Source organism: Falco naumanni, chromosome 5, assembly GCF_017639655.2.
Source record: "Falco naumanni isolate bFalNau1 chromosome 5, bFalNau1.pat, whole genome shotgun sequence".
In the NCBI taxonomy this organism is placed as follows: domain Eukaryota; kingdom Metazoa; phylum Chordata; class Aves; order Falconiformes; family Falconidae; genus Falco; species Falco naumanni.
The window spans coordinates 18798194-18814546 of NC_054058.1; the positions used below are offsets into that span (position 1 = coordinate 18798194).

The following is a 16353-nucleotide window of genomic DNA, read 5'->3' on the forward strand; positions in this document are numbered from 1 at the left end:
CTTTCAAATGCCTTACCTTGTTACCTAACAGATGTACCTCTTTGTATACAATTTTCACAGCATACAAAAGTATAGAAATCTCTTGATCATTTCTGTCCAAATCCATTTAAAATTACTATATACAAACAATTTTGTGGAAATTATCCAAGTTTCAACTTTAGAATAATTTGCTGAACACTATCGCTATTGTCTTTCAAAGAAGTAAAACCTGATAAAAACCTATTTTATAATACATACATTTTAATATTCGTTTCCTCACTGTGTCAAATATTCATAAACTCCAAGTACTGTGAATTAAATTTGTCCCATTTAATTATTGTTATTACCTTTCATATAAGCCTTCATTTCAGTTCTTATAACTTTATGTTTATCTTGGAACTTAAAGTCTTTTATTTAACTTCTAAATACAAGCAACTCTGACATATACTTCTTAGCCTCTTCAAAGCACATTTCAAACCAGTTTGAACAAAAATCTGAAACCGTTCCTTACAATTATTTACCCATTACACATTTTACTCAACTTCCATATGTGGAAGCTGAACTTAAGTGGATACTATATACAATACACAAAATAAAGACAGCTGGCATGAGATCTGTAACTCTCCAGTTCATCTTTGCTCAACAGAGACTTCCACAGGACAACTGTACCTTTTCCTCTCTTTCTTCAGACTTCAAAGTCTCGCATTGCCCCTTCAATCTCTACCCTTGAAGTGATTAACTGTTTGATTTACTCTTCTTACAAATACCCAATGTAAGTAATTGCCCTCCACTTTTATTTACACAATGCAATTCAGAAGCAGATAAGTGACAGAAAGTGGACAACAAAAATAAAACCGCTCCCCCTGGCCTCTTGCATGCTATTACCACCAACGGTGAGCTCATCTTGTCTTCTAAACTATGCAGGGTAAGGCATCATCAGCTTTTGGATGCCAGATGTCTGAGGAAAATCCAAGGTGGTTAAGACAGTGGTGTTGATTCAGTAGGTGGAACCATACTTTTCCCTCTGAATCATTTTAAGCCATTATTCCAGCAGAGTTTGAAGTACTCTGTTTTGAATGAGCCATCAAAATGAAGTCGTGACCACTTAACACGGCAAGAGATGAATCAGAAAAGCAAGTCATTGCCAGTAGAAACTAAAGGATCCTCAAATTTCTCCCTCTTGATATAGTTATGGGTGCTGGTAGCAACTTTGCAATGCCAAACATAACCTGTATCTCAAATACAGCTGCTTTGGTTGGAAAAACAACCATTTAAGATAGAGCAAGCCAGGCAGAATTACATGCCCAGATGCAGTGCTTAGAGTCATAACGAAAGATCGTCCTTACACATCACCACTCCCAATGTTGCTAGGGTAAGGGGTGCAAACCTAGCAGCAGTGTTTTAAGTACTGCTAGTGCACACAGGTCAATGCTATGTATCTCCTGTCCAAATTCCAGTTTGGAAAATTACACACTACTTGCTTGTATCTCCTGCTCTCCCATTTTACGTGAAAATCCACGTCCCTACTCAGCTCTGAGTGTGCGTGCTTGTATTTCTACACAATGTTTGCGGGAAAGGATCTACCAGGTTAACTCCTGTGATACTTACTAAGGCAGGCTGAAACATTACCACCTCCAGTGGATTAACCAAACCCTAATTGGCTGTTACTGCTGTCCTTACAGCATCACTACAAGAATATGTACCCTCACGCCTCAGCTCCTGCAGGTCAGAATCTCCTAATATAAGTATCGCTAAACAGTATCACCAACAAACATACCATAAAAAGTTCCATATTCTATTCATGCTATGTATCACTAAAAAGCAGACTAACTCCTAAAAAACCCTAAAAAACATTTTGTGAGTTTAGTTAAAGCCAGATATTCCCAAACATATTCCATAACACTGAAGAGGAAATAAATGACAGCTGAATTTGGCGTAGAGTTTCGTTCTCTTCAGGATCCTTCAGGATGTTGGGTGCTACATAAACCAAATATTACTCGGCCAACAGGATGAACCCCCCCAATTTAAAGCAATCAGCAGAATGATACACAGTTCTGAATTTTCAAATTTTGTTTGGTTCTGGGGGGTGAGAGCCTGCAATAAATGCTCTCAAATTATGCAGCTATCTGAGTCATTTTGCAACTGGTGACCCTTATAATGATGTTCTCGTTTTCAGAGCCGATGTGATGCCACACAGTGATTTGTCTGTTAAATTGAATCTTTGCCTCTAGATAGATAGATAGATATAAAGTTTATTTTGAAATGTCTCCTAGTGCCTCTGAGTCTGACTGATGTGAGATGTTATTTTGAACATGCCAAAGCATCTGAACGGCTCCAGTCCTTTCTTTTCAGCGTGCATTCCTTGATAAGTGGCAAAGCTTCCCACTTATCAGTCACTCAAAGTGACTGTGGCTGTCAGTTGTGTACAAAGCGCAATCAGTTTGGAAGCAGAGACACCAGCATTTTTCTTCTCAGCTTGAAGCAAACACGTTTTGACTGCTAGTCATTCAATTTTAAAGCATCTTCAATTAGGGGCGGATGAAGATATAAAGAAAACACATCCTAAACACCTCTGCCAGCCAGCAGTAAAAAATTTATTGTTATCTCCTGCTTTACCTTACTGCAGAGGCAGCAGTAGCAGCCTTTTTTGGCTGCACAACAAAAGTGCTCATGACTGCACACACTCCATACGGACAAGATCACAGCAGTAAAGAGTTCATGTTCAGCTTCTCAAGCCACTTATACAAACTACACTGGTACCTTCTGCTCTTGTACCTCTGCTGCCTGCTGTGTAAATACCTGCACGGGTACACAAACATGAACATAGCTCACATGCACACAGGTACACCACCCTACACATTTTGAACAAATACATTCACAAAATGACATATCAACACTCTATAGCCAATAAAAGACCGACCAAAACCATTAAAAAGACCATGGAAACAACGACAAGGAGGGAAAAGGGAGGGCTGGCAGAAAAGAAGAGTTGATGCGGGAAAGGGTTGGCAGCCGTGGAAGGAAGATTTCTCAGTACCGCAATGCCGGGGAGCTGGAAGTGGAAGGAAGTGGTCATTTGTAGGGTGCCTCAAGTTGATGCAGAAAATGGAGAAGGGATCTGAAAACAAAAAGTAAGATAGGGCCCTGGAGAAGGAGGTCTCTGAGAGCGTCCTTGCTGACGGGAGAGGTACAGAGACGAGGCCCTGGAGTACAATGTTGCCAGCTGCAATGACTGCATTTGATTGCTGGCATTTTCCTTACAGTCCTAGCTGCTGGATTATTTTGGGTGTTTCAGTGTTCTGTTTTGGTTTTTTAATAAACATAAGTTTCTGGCCTGTCCTTGTGATTTGCTGAAAGAACTGGAAAATGGGAACACTGAAAGCTCAGTAACAAAAAGGAAATTCAGAAAAGGTGCTAAGATTGCAAGAAAAAAAGTCATGAAGTCCAAAACAATCTCGTAATTTCAGAACATTTGGACTGGTAAAACTGGAGAAAGTTTCATTATCAGCAAGTGCTGTTGCAATCGTGCAGCTCAGCATAGGCAAAAAACCTGATTTCTCCCTTGAAAACATGCCCTTGCCATCTCAATAAATTCAAGTTTTACAAGTCTCAAGCAGATTCTCCTTGTTTGCATTGGTGTACCTACACCAGCCAGCAAATCTGGATGGTATAAGAGTGTAGGAAAGGCCCAAGATCAAATTCCCTGTAGATGCTTGCTCTGTGAGTAACCTTTGGAAGTAAACCCATGGTACATTGGTGCAAAATGTTGCTCTGCACAGAAATAAGTATAGTTAAACACCTCATGAATCTGCACACTTCTACATAATTTAACTTTTTCAGTAATGGAAGGAAGTAAAGGCCCATAGGTTACTCTACAGTACGTGCATCGTATCCTTCACCAAACACACAAGTTATTCGCTGAACTTGAGAGGACAGAAAGCAATTAGCTCATCCTGACTGCTAGCCTAGATTTTTCTGTTCCCTCCTCCCTTTCCCTGTTTCCTCCCCCAACCTAGTCTTTTTTCTTTTTTTGTGTATGATTTTTTGGGTTGTTTTTTTGAATAATTAATTTCCCAGGGGCTTTTTCCTGCTCAAGGGACAGACAAGTTATTCTGATAACTGATAGGACATCAGCTGCAGAGCTTTTGTGAGACACAATTGTTTAGCCTCTTTGCCGGCAACCTCAGTTGTTTGGGAAGAGGTTGCAAAGTCATGGGAAAGGCTGCAGTGTGACTCCTTCTTGGGCCTGTCTCACTGAATCCAGTATGCCCATGTTTATAAGTTGCAGGAAAACAGCTGCTTCTGACACATGATGAATCTGGACAAAATGTCCCCAATCTATGAGCTTGTTCAGTTTGACTGTGCAGTCACAGCCTGTCATATCCACACTGGCAAAAAAACAAAACGAAACAAAAAAAACAACAACCCATCTCAGTGGACAGAGCCTGTTCTGAAAACATTTTGCAGAGTGAGAAGGAAGATACTTTCTCACAGTTTCCTACTGAAGAAAGGTCTCATTAAACTCCCACTAATATGAATAAGAGCCTTTTCACTATGTTCAGTGGGAGCTGGATCAGGCTCTCACTTCAACGGCTTTATTGCCTACCAAGGAAACCTTTTGTCCTCACCTTTCTCTGATATGCAAAGAGGACTCTAACTACAGAAGAACTAATACTATTCTGCTGTGCAATGGCTTGCAAAGGGGTTGTAGCACCACGAAGCACTGCTCTGCTGTCACTGACTTCTTAGAAATTCAGAAATACCAGGAAAAACAGTAATACAGAAGCAACAGACATCATTAAATCTGTAACCAAGCACTTATGTTGTGGTTGCTCATTTTTGTGTCTTAAGTGAAGGACTCATCATCTACATCCCTTTAAAGCCTCCTAGAGAATTCTGGGTTACAGGTATGCAAGAAGCTGGGGACCAGGAAAGAACTTTCACATGTCCTTATCGTTGCCCTAAGGAGACACCAACAGGGCAAGGATTAAGGTAAGGGTGAGGATCTCTACCCTCCTTATTACAGGCAGAAAGTACTCCGAGTATTTAGCTCACATAGTGGCCTACAGGAGTTTGCTTTCCAGTAGGACACAAAAAATGAAAGGATGAGCTGTGCTGGAAGTACAATTTAGAATGAAAACTTGCTGGGGCAGGGAACAAATCTTCACATTTCTCTATGTACAAACGGTCAGTGTCTTCTCACAAGAAGAAAGAGAAACTAGCACTTTTTACAATTAAAATTCATCTGAGTCATCTGAAATTGGTCAATCAAAATCTAAATGTTTTCTCAAACCAAGAGAACACAAACAGGCCTGAATATCATTCAGCCAGTTCTGGATTACAGATTGCTCACCTGAGTTCAAAAGCAACAACAACAACAAAAAATATCACCATAGATAACTGTGTGGGTACATTATGATATCTAAAGCACTCTGGAAGCAGTCTCTTTACCAATGTTTTGGAAGGCTGGAATCAACCCAGAGCCTCTTGGTGCTTGGAAAGTTTTGACAATAACAACTGTGTCATTTCAAAACTTTGCATGTTAAGCTTAAGAAATATTTTTCTGAACTTCTGTGTAACTCAGAAACCAAATCCTTCTTTCCTCCCCAAAAATACAGCTAGATTTTGAAAAATAGATCTGGCCACAAAAGGGACTAACCATCCTGCAGGAAATTCCAAGTGTTCAAGATTTTATTACATTCCAAACTGGAACATTATCTTAAACCTCAGAACTTAATGAGAATGGGAATATTCTGATTTGGGAACATACTAGTGCAGCCAGGCTTCTCCATCCACCAGCACAACTCATGGGGAACAGGACACGGCCAGCTGACAGTGAGTGGGGAGGATGGAAATCTGGATCCAGACTCACAAAGGAAAGCCTTATTTGGAGCTGGGAGGACACCCAGGGCAGCTGAAGGACTCAGGAAAGCCAGGAAGCCTGCAGCCCAAAGGGGCACAGACTCTGGAGGGCTGTGGTGCACACACTCCCTGCCAGACAAGCTGCTAAGGGTTTGCAAAGCTTGAGGACATCGAGGCCACACTAAGATTTTCGCCTGGGAGCAGGCCCCCTGGCATGCCGGCGAGGTGCCACCAGCCTCTGGAGATGCCTGTGCCATCTGGGCAGGTGCCCAGCAAAAGGTGGAGCGTAATAGAGGTATGCCTTTCTAGCTTTGCATCAGAATTTAGTCAGGATCCTCCTGTTCTTCAGAGGTCCATATTTTCCAGCAGAAAAGGTGTCCTGTTAGAACATCTGCTGACAAGCCTCTAGCTCTGAAGGAAAAAGAAAATCCTCTGTTAAAACACACAAACTCATCAAATGGTTGCTGTCTAGCAGGAATTGCTTTCAAGTTTCAGCTAGCACTAAGTTCTTGGGCTAAGTCACTCAGAAATGAAAACAAATTAGTAACCAAGTACTGGCAGTATTAAACTTAAAAGTCAAACAAAACTGTGGCCCAAATGTTAGAGACAACATAAAGCAGCGCTGTTGCTTCTTGCTGCTTTGAGATCTTAGTTTTACATTTATTGGCAACCTGAAGTGTTCCAAGATCTTGAGCTGGGCTCTCCAAAAAAATTTTTGACTAAAAATCAGAACAGTTTAAAAACATTTGGCCTCCGTTTTGTTTGCCTTCTAATTTTGGAACTTGTAGTGCTTGTGGTTTCAGATTTTGCCTGGAAATATGAGAGCTGGAAGTTTACATTTTGAAGAAATGAAAGCTGGCATTTTTGTCATCACATGACTCCAAGAGCTGGGGCTTGAGGGAAAAACATAAAACGTTGTCAGGCTTTCTACAAAATTGTGAGAATAGCAGCATCAGTTTTATCACAATTTAGGCTGCAAGGTTGACCTATTTTATTAAGTGCCCTACTGAATATGAATTGCTTTATGAATTTTAACAGCCATATTTCGTTTTAAATATAGTTCCATTAAAGTGACATTTGTCACTGAGCTTCAAAGCAAACTATTCAATCATCAACCTGGGCTAGACTTTCCTCTGAGCGAGTAGGTGTAAACTGCACCACCCCACAAAACTTTGCACCTCAGAGACACACCTCTAGGCAGAACACCATGCACACTTGCTGTCTGTCCTGGGGACTAGTTTAGCATCATGAAAAAGGCGCACCTAGCCTTCAAGTTTCTTTCCCTCTCTGTCCACCTGATGTGACAGCTACAGAGCCCCAGACTTTGCCATGTTCTAGAGCAAGGACACCAGGAAGTAGATTGTGGCCTCACAAAGTAAGATGAGAAGGTCACCACGAGAGCTCCCCTGAGACCCTGAAGGACAATACTACATTTAGTTGAAGAACTTGCTGAGCCGTACTTGGTGTCTCCATGTTCTTTCCTCAGCCTGTTCTACAGGTGCGGATCACTACAGAGCTGTTCTGAAACACAACCTGAGATCTTCAGGGCTGCTGATGCACAAGAGTTGACAGAACATGCATTCCAGTTTCATTTCTGGTAAAACAACAAGTCTGAGGTGTGCATGGAAGAAGACCCCAAACATTCAGCAGGCAGGAACTGTTCAAGCAAAAACCTTCTCAATACAATTACACACAAAGATTAAATAGAACAGAAAGCAGTGTGCATGGGAGGACGCATTCCAAAGTGGCATAAAATAAGACGGGGGAGGTTTATTAATTACTCAGTGAAACTCAAACCTCTTCACAAATTAGGTTTAGAACATCCTGAAAAGCAGAAAAAAAAATTATCATAAACATTTGCCAAAACACAAAATCCTATCTAGATTACATTTTAGCATACTGAGGTCACACAGATTCTTAATCTAATCTGCAACTTCTCTCCAGTTTAGCATTACCTCTTTACTAACTCTATATATGAAGACAAGCTGTTTGTCTTCTGCCCTAGTGACACCTCCTCCCAGTTAATCTGGAAGAGACGGACTTGAAAAAGACATACTGTCAACTAAAGACTCACTTGCCAGGTACATTTTTCTAAGCTCAAGTAGCTAATGCATCTTCCTTCAGCATCACAGAAGTGGCGAGTTTACTCGAGCTATAGTTACACTCGGCATTTGCAGTCCTCTCAGGAGGAGAGACACGTTGCAGTCTCTCCCTGTTTATGTGTGGATCGGTGATTGTGTGCTGGGCTAAGGAGAGAGGGAACTGTTTCCAAGTTAGCGCACTTAGAGAAAGGAGTCATAAATCATGGGGTCAGTCAGGTTGTGCTTTTTTTTTAACCTTAGGGTATTATGTTTTCAATACAATATTTCAATAGCTTTTTTCTGTGTAATAATTTATCTGGAATTATGGCAACTCTTACAAGCTCAGAAAAAATTGGCTCAAGTAAAACGAATCCTTTGTCATAAATAGGTTGTATTCATAACTGCAGCCTAATCATTCAATTGCACATAAGTCAAACAGTTATCCAGACTTTGTAGGAATATTTCCCTGTCAATAAATCTAATGCTATTTAAAAACTCCAGGCCAATGTGACAGAAGCCTGCTAGATTAATTAGGGTAAGGTCAGAAAAGCTGAACTCACAGCTACATTCATATCACAGTTTTGTTCCACCTACTATAACCTGATTGTAAACTCACAAACCGTTTTAAACGTGGCCATGTTAGGGTGACTTCATTGTCTTAATTTACATACAAAGGAAAATTTCTTGAGGAATTGTTCCTTCTCCCTAACAGTCAACTAAGCAGGCGATTGAGAAGAAATGTTTTGCTTTGTATTCATTGTCAATAAGGATTTATTTTATTTTAAAATGTTTTTTTCTAATCAGTGACTTCACAGTAATTGGACTGCAACCATGGTTCGTGAGACTTCAGGACCATGCAAACCACAAAACTGTCAAGAGGCAGGCAGTATAATCAAAATTTCACTACAAACAGATCATCTCTGTGGGAATGAGGACAACATTGTCTCTCTGCCCGCTCAATTCTTGACCTTTATCATGTGACCATCCAAAAGGAGGGTGCCCCAAATCTGATGGGTTTTGTGTGAAGTGGACCTTGGAGGTGAAATTCTGACCTCAACAGGGTCAATATTTCATCTGAAATCCCTTGAGACAGACCTCCAAATCATTTCTTAGGCTTGCAGCTTGTATCAGATGGTAGCTAGCTGACTTTCATTTACTACTGACTTAGGTCAAACTTGGACCAGGGATCACAAGATGAAAGGCTCTATATCTCATTATCAATAATCAGTGTTCTCCACTACCCTAAAAATGACATACTTCATTCTTATCTACACGGCCTTAAAACTTAAAAGGGTTGGGGTCAAATTATGTTACTTCAATTTATTTTTATTCACTGCTTATACAATAACTTCCTCTCTCACTGCCATAGCTAAATGCTAAAAATGTAAATACTTTCCTTGCTATTGTAGAGGTTCTACTATTGTTTTTCTTTTAAAGTCTTAATAAAGATACAGCAATAAAGAAAAATCCCTCCCACACACAGACTGAAAGAAGAAAAAAAACCCCAGAGGTCAAGGCCAAGCCAGGCCTTGTCAATCTCAAAAGTATTTTCAGCAAAGCACATCTTGTATAGAAGCTGCTTTATAACAGAGCGGTGGACCTTTCCCAGAAGTTTTTCATAGTTACACAAGTCCTGATACTGACAGAATACCCTCTGAAATGATAGAGCCAGTTCTTCTTCTAGCGTGAAGCCATACAACTCCTCTGATTTTGCTGGAATTTCTTAGACGAGTTACAGATAATGGCCCATAATTTTAGGCAACTCATTCTGAAACATTAAAGAGAACCTTTGGAAGGAAAATCCTGTTGTTATTAAACAAACAGAACACAGCATCCACTTCCACAGCGAAGGGAATGCTCTATACATAATTACATACTTAAACAGCCAGAGATTTTACCATGATTCTAGATATTTGTGAATATGTCAAAGCCCTCCTTTGGTAGTCTGTGAAAACTTTCATGGGCAAACTGATTTGCATTAATCCCAAACCAGGGACACGCGCATATACACACGGAGGAAAAGTAATGAAATACAGTCAATGGCATGAAAACAAACTTCTGAATACTTTAAGGAAAAAAGAGGTTAAAGTTTACTGGTTATGCTGGGTTAACAACTTTTTTCTACTACTAGGAGTAAACTTGTACATACCTAGGACTTATAGTTGTTCGTCTGTATCTAACCATCTTTTTGAACAGTTTCTCACTCAGACAATACTTCACCCGAAGTGTTGAAAATTTCTGGACTTTCAACACCTGGGGCAGAGGGAGGGAGGTACCCTTGATTACTGATCACTGAAGATTCACTTCTGCAAAGCCTCTAAAACAGAGTTGTAGGAGATCCATTCCAATCCAGCTTTTTCTGGCAACACTTTTGCCACTCCTGATCTACAGCTGAAAGACAATTTGATCCTGCAAACCCTTGCTTACATGATCAGCTCCTCTCACACCTGCTTTGTGATCCTATAGGAGCTGCTTTAATCATACACAGCCTTTCAGAAACTGACCTGTTTTGCTTCATGTCAGGTAACAACCTCATGTGTTTCCATAAATAAGATATAAGCCATCTGTAGAGATTCTTAAAGAAACTATAACAATAATGGCTGAGGGAAAGCATGGGGAAACAGAAAGAAGGAAAGAGAGATAATGGGCATGGGTGGAGACACAGTCTCTGACCTGGATCTGTTGCTGAAGAAGGTTAATTTTGTGTTGCTGTTGCAGGAGCTGCTGCTGTTGTCTTGCAATCTGTGAAGAAATTGCAGAGAAAAAACATGAGGATTATGTATCACCATTCCTGGGGTCAGTACGTAGGAAACTTCCATCCTGCTTGCTTCTTTAAACTGTTCTATTAAGCTAAGAAACCTTCAGGAGCAGGTACAGCAACAGCCCACACTGCTGCTGAAGCAGGAGGCTCATGTTCAGGAGCAATTCACAGCTAATACTAGTGCGAAAGGGAATCTTATGGAAAAATGTTGTGCTAGGTATCAAGAGAAGCACTGATGCAAAAATCTCCTCTCTCACTGCTTGAAATGGCACTGCTAAAATCCCCCAAAAGTGAGCTCCAACTTGCTGGAGGAAGAATAATACTGGCAGAGAAACTGGAAAATAGTAGGAGAAGGCAGGAAAGGTAAAAAAGTAGGATGGACAGTAATATTCTTTTCATGTTTGGCACCACCTATTCCAAAAAAAAGGAAACCTGACACCCAGGAGGAAGGTATTAGTGTGTGTTATTTCCTTGATGCAGAAACAGACACCAAAAGGCTGGAACTGGGTTTGGGAAAATGACTGACTCTTCAATATGTCTGTCAGCTGAAGGAACTACGGGAGCAGTGCGAGGCTATGCAGCTCAACACGGGAAGCGATTATAGAAGTGGATGGAGTTGTTGTAAGTCTCGTCTTAAAGTCATGTGCGCTTTCCATAAGGACTTCCATTTTCCCTCTCCGTTGACTACAAGATTGGGAACCTTACTGTCGACACATTTTATACACAGTGAAGGAAAAAGCAGACAGTAATGGAACCAAATTAGACTTCTCAGAGAACTGATGGAGATAAGCCATTGTATAGCTCAAACTTAAAAAGCAAACTTGAAAAACTCACTTGAGTCATCACAAAAGCTCTGCTTTCATGAATAGCTAGCACCGCAGTACAAACATTAGAAGGAGTATTGCTCTTTCCCTGTGGTATGTGTACACATCTCAGGGTCAGATGGGAACTTACACATACTTACTGGGAGGAATTTTGTGCATTCTTCCCCTTAGGTATTTTCCTCTATTATTAAATAATCAGCATAAGAAACACTCACTTATAGTTAACACCGTATCTAAAAGATTAAAAAAGTGTTTTCTTTCTAGAGCTGATTCTTTCAGCAACCAAAATAATTTTTATCAATACATTTTTTTGAAAGTTTGGTTGTTTTATTTCTACATAATGCAGAATTATACAGTTTCTTAAATTAAAAGAAATCCTAGTTATCTTAATAATAATCTTGCAGGATTTCTTACTGCTGTTTCCCATTCTCTCAATTTTCTTTGTCACTTTCAGATCATTCAGCCATCCTTTAGCAGTACCGACTTTAAAAGTTAGGGCAAGGGAAATAGCTCCTGCAGGATATTGCCTTGTGGAAGAATCCTGCCAATTCCACCTTCACACCTTCATCTAACTTACCCATGTAAACAATGGGGGATACAAATTCTCTAGTTTAATAGATAAGTCACTTCTCCTGTTGTCCCTGTGTGGGATTTCAGGTGTGAGGCCAAAACAGATAGTATTTAAGATAAGGGTTTTAAATAATCAAAACCAGAGAAAACCAAGGCTAAAAACCCCAAGGTCTGAACTTGTCAGCAGTAGCTTAGAATCTAAAGACTTGCTTGGTACAATACAAACATTGAAGTATGACAACTATGGCAGCATCCAAAGAATTCCACAAGCTTCATAAAATTCACATAGCTGCAAATCTGTAATATAACCACATTTCATTACAAGCTGAAATAAATGGTCAGGCAGATCAGTATGTACTCCTGACAAAATTTTAAACCAGATGTCCAAGTATTCTCTGCTCATGTTCAGGTACAAAAAATGGACATTCATTTCTATTAAGACCTGCATGGTACAAATTTGTTAGAAAAGTTATTTTCTTGCATAAAATGTCATGTGGCCATGTATGCACAATGGAACTGTTCACATGTGAAAACATGTTTGCCTTTCCAGTGGAAGGTATATTTGCAAGAGCTGGCAATCAAGCCTCTCAAGTGCAGAAGAAAAAAAGTCACACTTGTTCACTGACTTTATATTCTTCTCCCTCACTTTTTTCCACAGTTGGCAAAACCAATCTTTTCATTTCTCACATTACAAACCAAGTGCTGCATTTTGTTCCTTTTATACCTGTTTGGCACCACTGAATTCAAGCAGCATTGGAAGATTATTCAGGAGGACTGAATTTGCATGCTTATTTACACTTATTTTAAAAAACCCACAACAACAAACGCTATTGGAAGAGAATACCTCCAAAACGGAAAGTGTATCTTTATAAGACAAAGAGCGTCCCTTTATATATGGCAAATTAAAGTATTCTTCCAATATGCTTTTGTTCAAACATCTTCACCTAAAAAAACAAATGGAAAAAAATTTGGGTGGAGAACAAACTTCAGAGTATCAACCCTAAAAGCTAAACTACTGGAAAGTCCTCCTAGAAAATTATTTAAGCTGAAAGCCACTATAATAATCACTCACCTGTTCTTGTTGCTGCTTAGCCAGCTCCATTTGTTGGCGTTGTTTCTCGATCTGTGATGCAGCCAGTTTCTTCTGTTCATCATGAGCTGCTAGCAGCTGTTCTCGCAAACTGGTCAGCTGATTGATCATACCCATGAGCTGCCTTTCTTTCTCAGCTAGGCTTTCTGGAGTCCCTGGGCATCATATGGTGAAAAAAGAATAGTAAAGAGAAAAGAGGAAATTTAGAGCTAGCCAGGTTTTTTATTTTGCAGCTTCACTGTAAGCAAAGTTTTAGCAGAACCAAAGAGCTGCAGCATATTGCAATACACTGCGCGTTAAGACCTGTCCCTCTATAGCAAAATGAGCCATGGAGGATAATTCTGTACACATGCTTTGATCCGGTGTTCTCCTTCAATGTTTCCTTGCCCTTTCATCTATTTTCCGTTGCCTTATCAGATTAAGGGAGGGGGGGGATGCTGCCTGTTTTGAAACAGTTTCAAATTTTAAACACTGTTTATATTTTGTGGGGATCAAACCCAACACTTCCAGTTTTGAAAGACAATTACATTTTTGTCAAAAACTTCTGACAAAGACATGTCAATGCTTTGACACCTACAGAAATTGTCAGATGTGTATTAACGTCCCTCTATAATCAAGTGGAAGCAGGGAAGTCTCCCGGGTGCTGGATACCTCTCCAGCTCCCCACACCCAGCCTTCTCGCTGTTAGCAGCACAGCGCACACCAGCTGTCAGCACGCTACCTGTTATGTCATCTACAGCTGCCCTGATTAGGATGAAATTATATAGTATTTAAATTGTCAATAACTACTATTGCTGTTGCTGACACTGATGAGTATTTTTAATGGAAAAAGTATTGCCTAAGCATATCAGACAAACTGAGTTAAGCGTAACCCACCATCTCTCTCATTTGTAAAGGAGAACAGGAGAGTTCAGCAGACACAGACAGACAAACTGACTACCTCGCTGTCATAATCACTCTGTAAAAATTCTCATTCTACCCAGAAGGACATGGGTTATAAGGGAAGGAAAAAATCCAGGAAAAATCAAAAACTATGAATCATACTCTCAACCAAAAAATGGCACTATTAGTATATCCAGGATCATTTGACTTTGAATTTAAAAGACCAGAAAATATGTGTTGCAGCTAATTCACAGATATCTCCAATACCACCACACCCTCTTGCATGAGTCAGATCCTATGAAACCCTTTCTAAAAAAGCTTCAGAAAAGGATAAAGGCTATCAGTGTCTATGCCTCCTCTGAAAATAGCCTGCTTTTGGGACAACCCTGCCACACAAACCTTTCTCAAACACAGGAAGCGCTCTTCTGCCAATGTCACCAGTGCTCTCCAAGTGAGGAAAAAAAAAAGAAGAGAAATTGGCGACTATACTAAACATGTTCCTAGCCAACTATCAGTCAGACATGGAAAAGAGCTACTGGTAATAGCTCATTTAGTCTACCCCCCTGCCAGTGCAGGAATGTTCCCTACAATATATTTACTACAGCTTTCTAGATGGGATTGAAATGTCTGAAATAGTGAATCATCCACTGCTTTCTTTGGAAGACTGTACCACAGCCTTGGAGGTGTCACTGTTAGGGCTCTTTGCTTGATAGTTACTTTAATTTACATTCTCTTAATTTCAACCTTGTGTTCCCAAGCAACCTCCCATTTGCTATGTGAGCCAACTGCAGGTCCTTAAATACATTTGCAGGCAGCCATATACAAGTGGTAAAACACAAAGAATCAACATTTTCCTATAAAGGAAATGTAACTTGATTAACTTCATATTAAGATGCTTGAGATTTATGTGAAAATATTCTCATCACATAACAAAGAACTACAGCAGAATATTCTCAGATATAGCCTCCAAAAAACCTGTGGTACAAGCTGGAAACTTGAGAAACACACTGAAACAGGAACCATAGGACTTTAAACCTGTTCTGCTAAAAACTGTGAAAAGTATGGAAGCCAGTGCTAAAATACTAACACTGCTGAAGAAAACACTTTTAACTTGGGATTTTTATTTCAAACATTGGAGACGGAGAACTGTTACAAGTAATGCATTTGCCACCTGGCCAGATAATTAATCAGAAATTTCTATTGCCACTTTTCCATCCTTCATTTGTTTTTCCCTAGGAAAAAGGGTGCAGTGTTTCCAAGTGGCACAGCAGAATTATTCTAGAAGGCAGTCCCTTCCTCATCCTGCCCGTGGCTAGTGTGTCGGTTTACTGTAATGCTCGTCTAATGAAGACTATCAGTATCCTGACACTGGCAGTATAACACGCTGGGAACACTAAAACATCTGAAAACTACATATTTTATTTATTCACTCAGCAGATATTTTATTCCAAACTTTTACTGAGGGGTGAGTGTGCACAAGAGAGGGAGGGAGAAGGACCTAGAGAAAGCAGGAAAACACAGGATTGGCTTATTCCTAAAGTTAGGGTAAGCAAAAAGGAATCACTGTCAAATAAACTGTTCGACAAATACACTCACACAGATCAAAGATCTCAGCCAGTACTGGTTCATCAGTGTATTTTGAGCTCCTACAGTAGCTTTCAGTTGGGAATCAAAAAGCACTTTGTAAAGTTAAATTAATCCCCACCACACCTTTGAAAGGTGGAAAAATGTTTCCATATGTGTAAACTGACAGAGGGGTCACAGAGTTAGTTACCGACAGCGGCAGGAAAAGCAATGTTGATAGCCAGCCCTGCGCTGCAAAGCTCAGGCTGTGCTTCCCGAGAGGGAGCAGGAGGCTCCACGCGCCACCGCCCCGAGCACGACGCGGAACACCTGCGCAACTGCAGGGCCATCCACCTACAGGACCTTCTTTAATCTGATTTACCTAGAGAGAAGCCAAAAAAACTTCTTCCCCGGGAAAACAGCAGCTTTATTTGAGTTGCAGGAGTGAGAGGAAAGACTGGATGAACTAAGAGCAAGTGCTCAGGGTACTGAGGTGCTGGTGCAGACGCCGGAGCTGCAGGCACGCTGCAGCCATGCAGCTGTGGGCAAATCCACCAAACTCTGTCTCTTCACTGTTGCTCAGTATTTAAAGAAACTCTGAGGTGCCTGAAGTGACGGGCTTTATGTACTAACTTTACAAGTACAATGCATAATTCCTTCAGCTTCTAAAAATGGAAGGGAAGTAGTATGACAAAAGTCAGCCTCCTCGCTTTGTATTTCTTGAGCAATTTCAGTTTGCTA

The 16353-nt window shown here is 40.4% G+C and overlaps 1 protein-coding gene across 9 annotated transcripts in view; it reads right to left on the minus strand.

The window, feature by feature from the left end:
- The window catches only part of SOX5 (SRY-box transcription factor 5), a 341279-nt gene that overhangs the window by 138453 nt on the left and 186473 nt on the right, over positions 1 to 16353 (minus strand). For all 9 annotated transcript variants that reach the window (XM_040595770.1, XM_040595774.1, XM_040595773.1 and 6 more), the window contains 2 exons: positions 13150 to 13322; positions 10596 to 10664 (listed from right to left, as the gene is read on the minus strand). In XM_040595770.1, coding sequence (XP_040451704.1) covers positions 10596 to 10664; positions 13150 to 13322 — 242 coding nt within the window. The remainder of the gene's footprint in view (positions 1 to 10595; positions 10665 to 13149; positions 13323 to 16353) is intronic.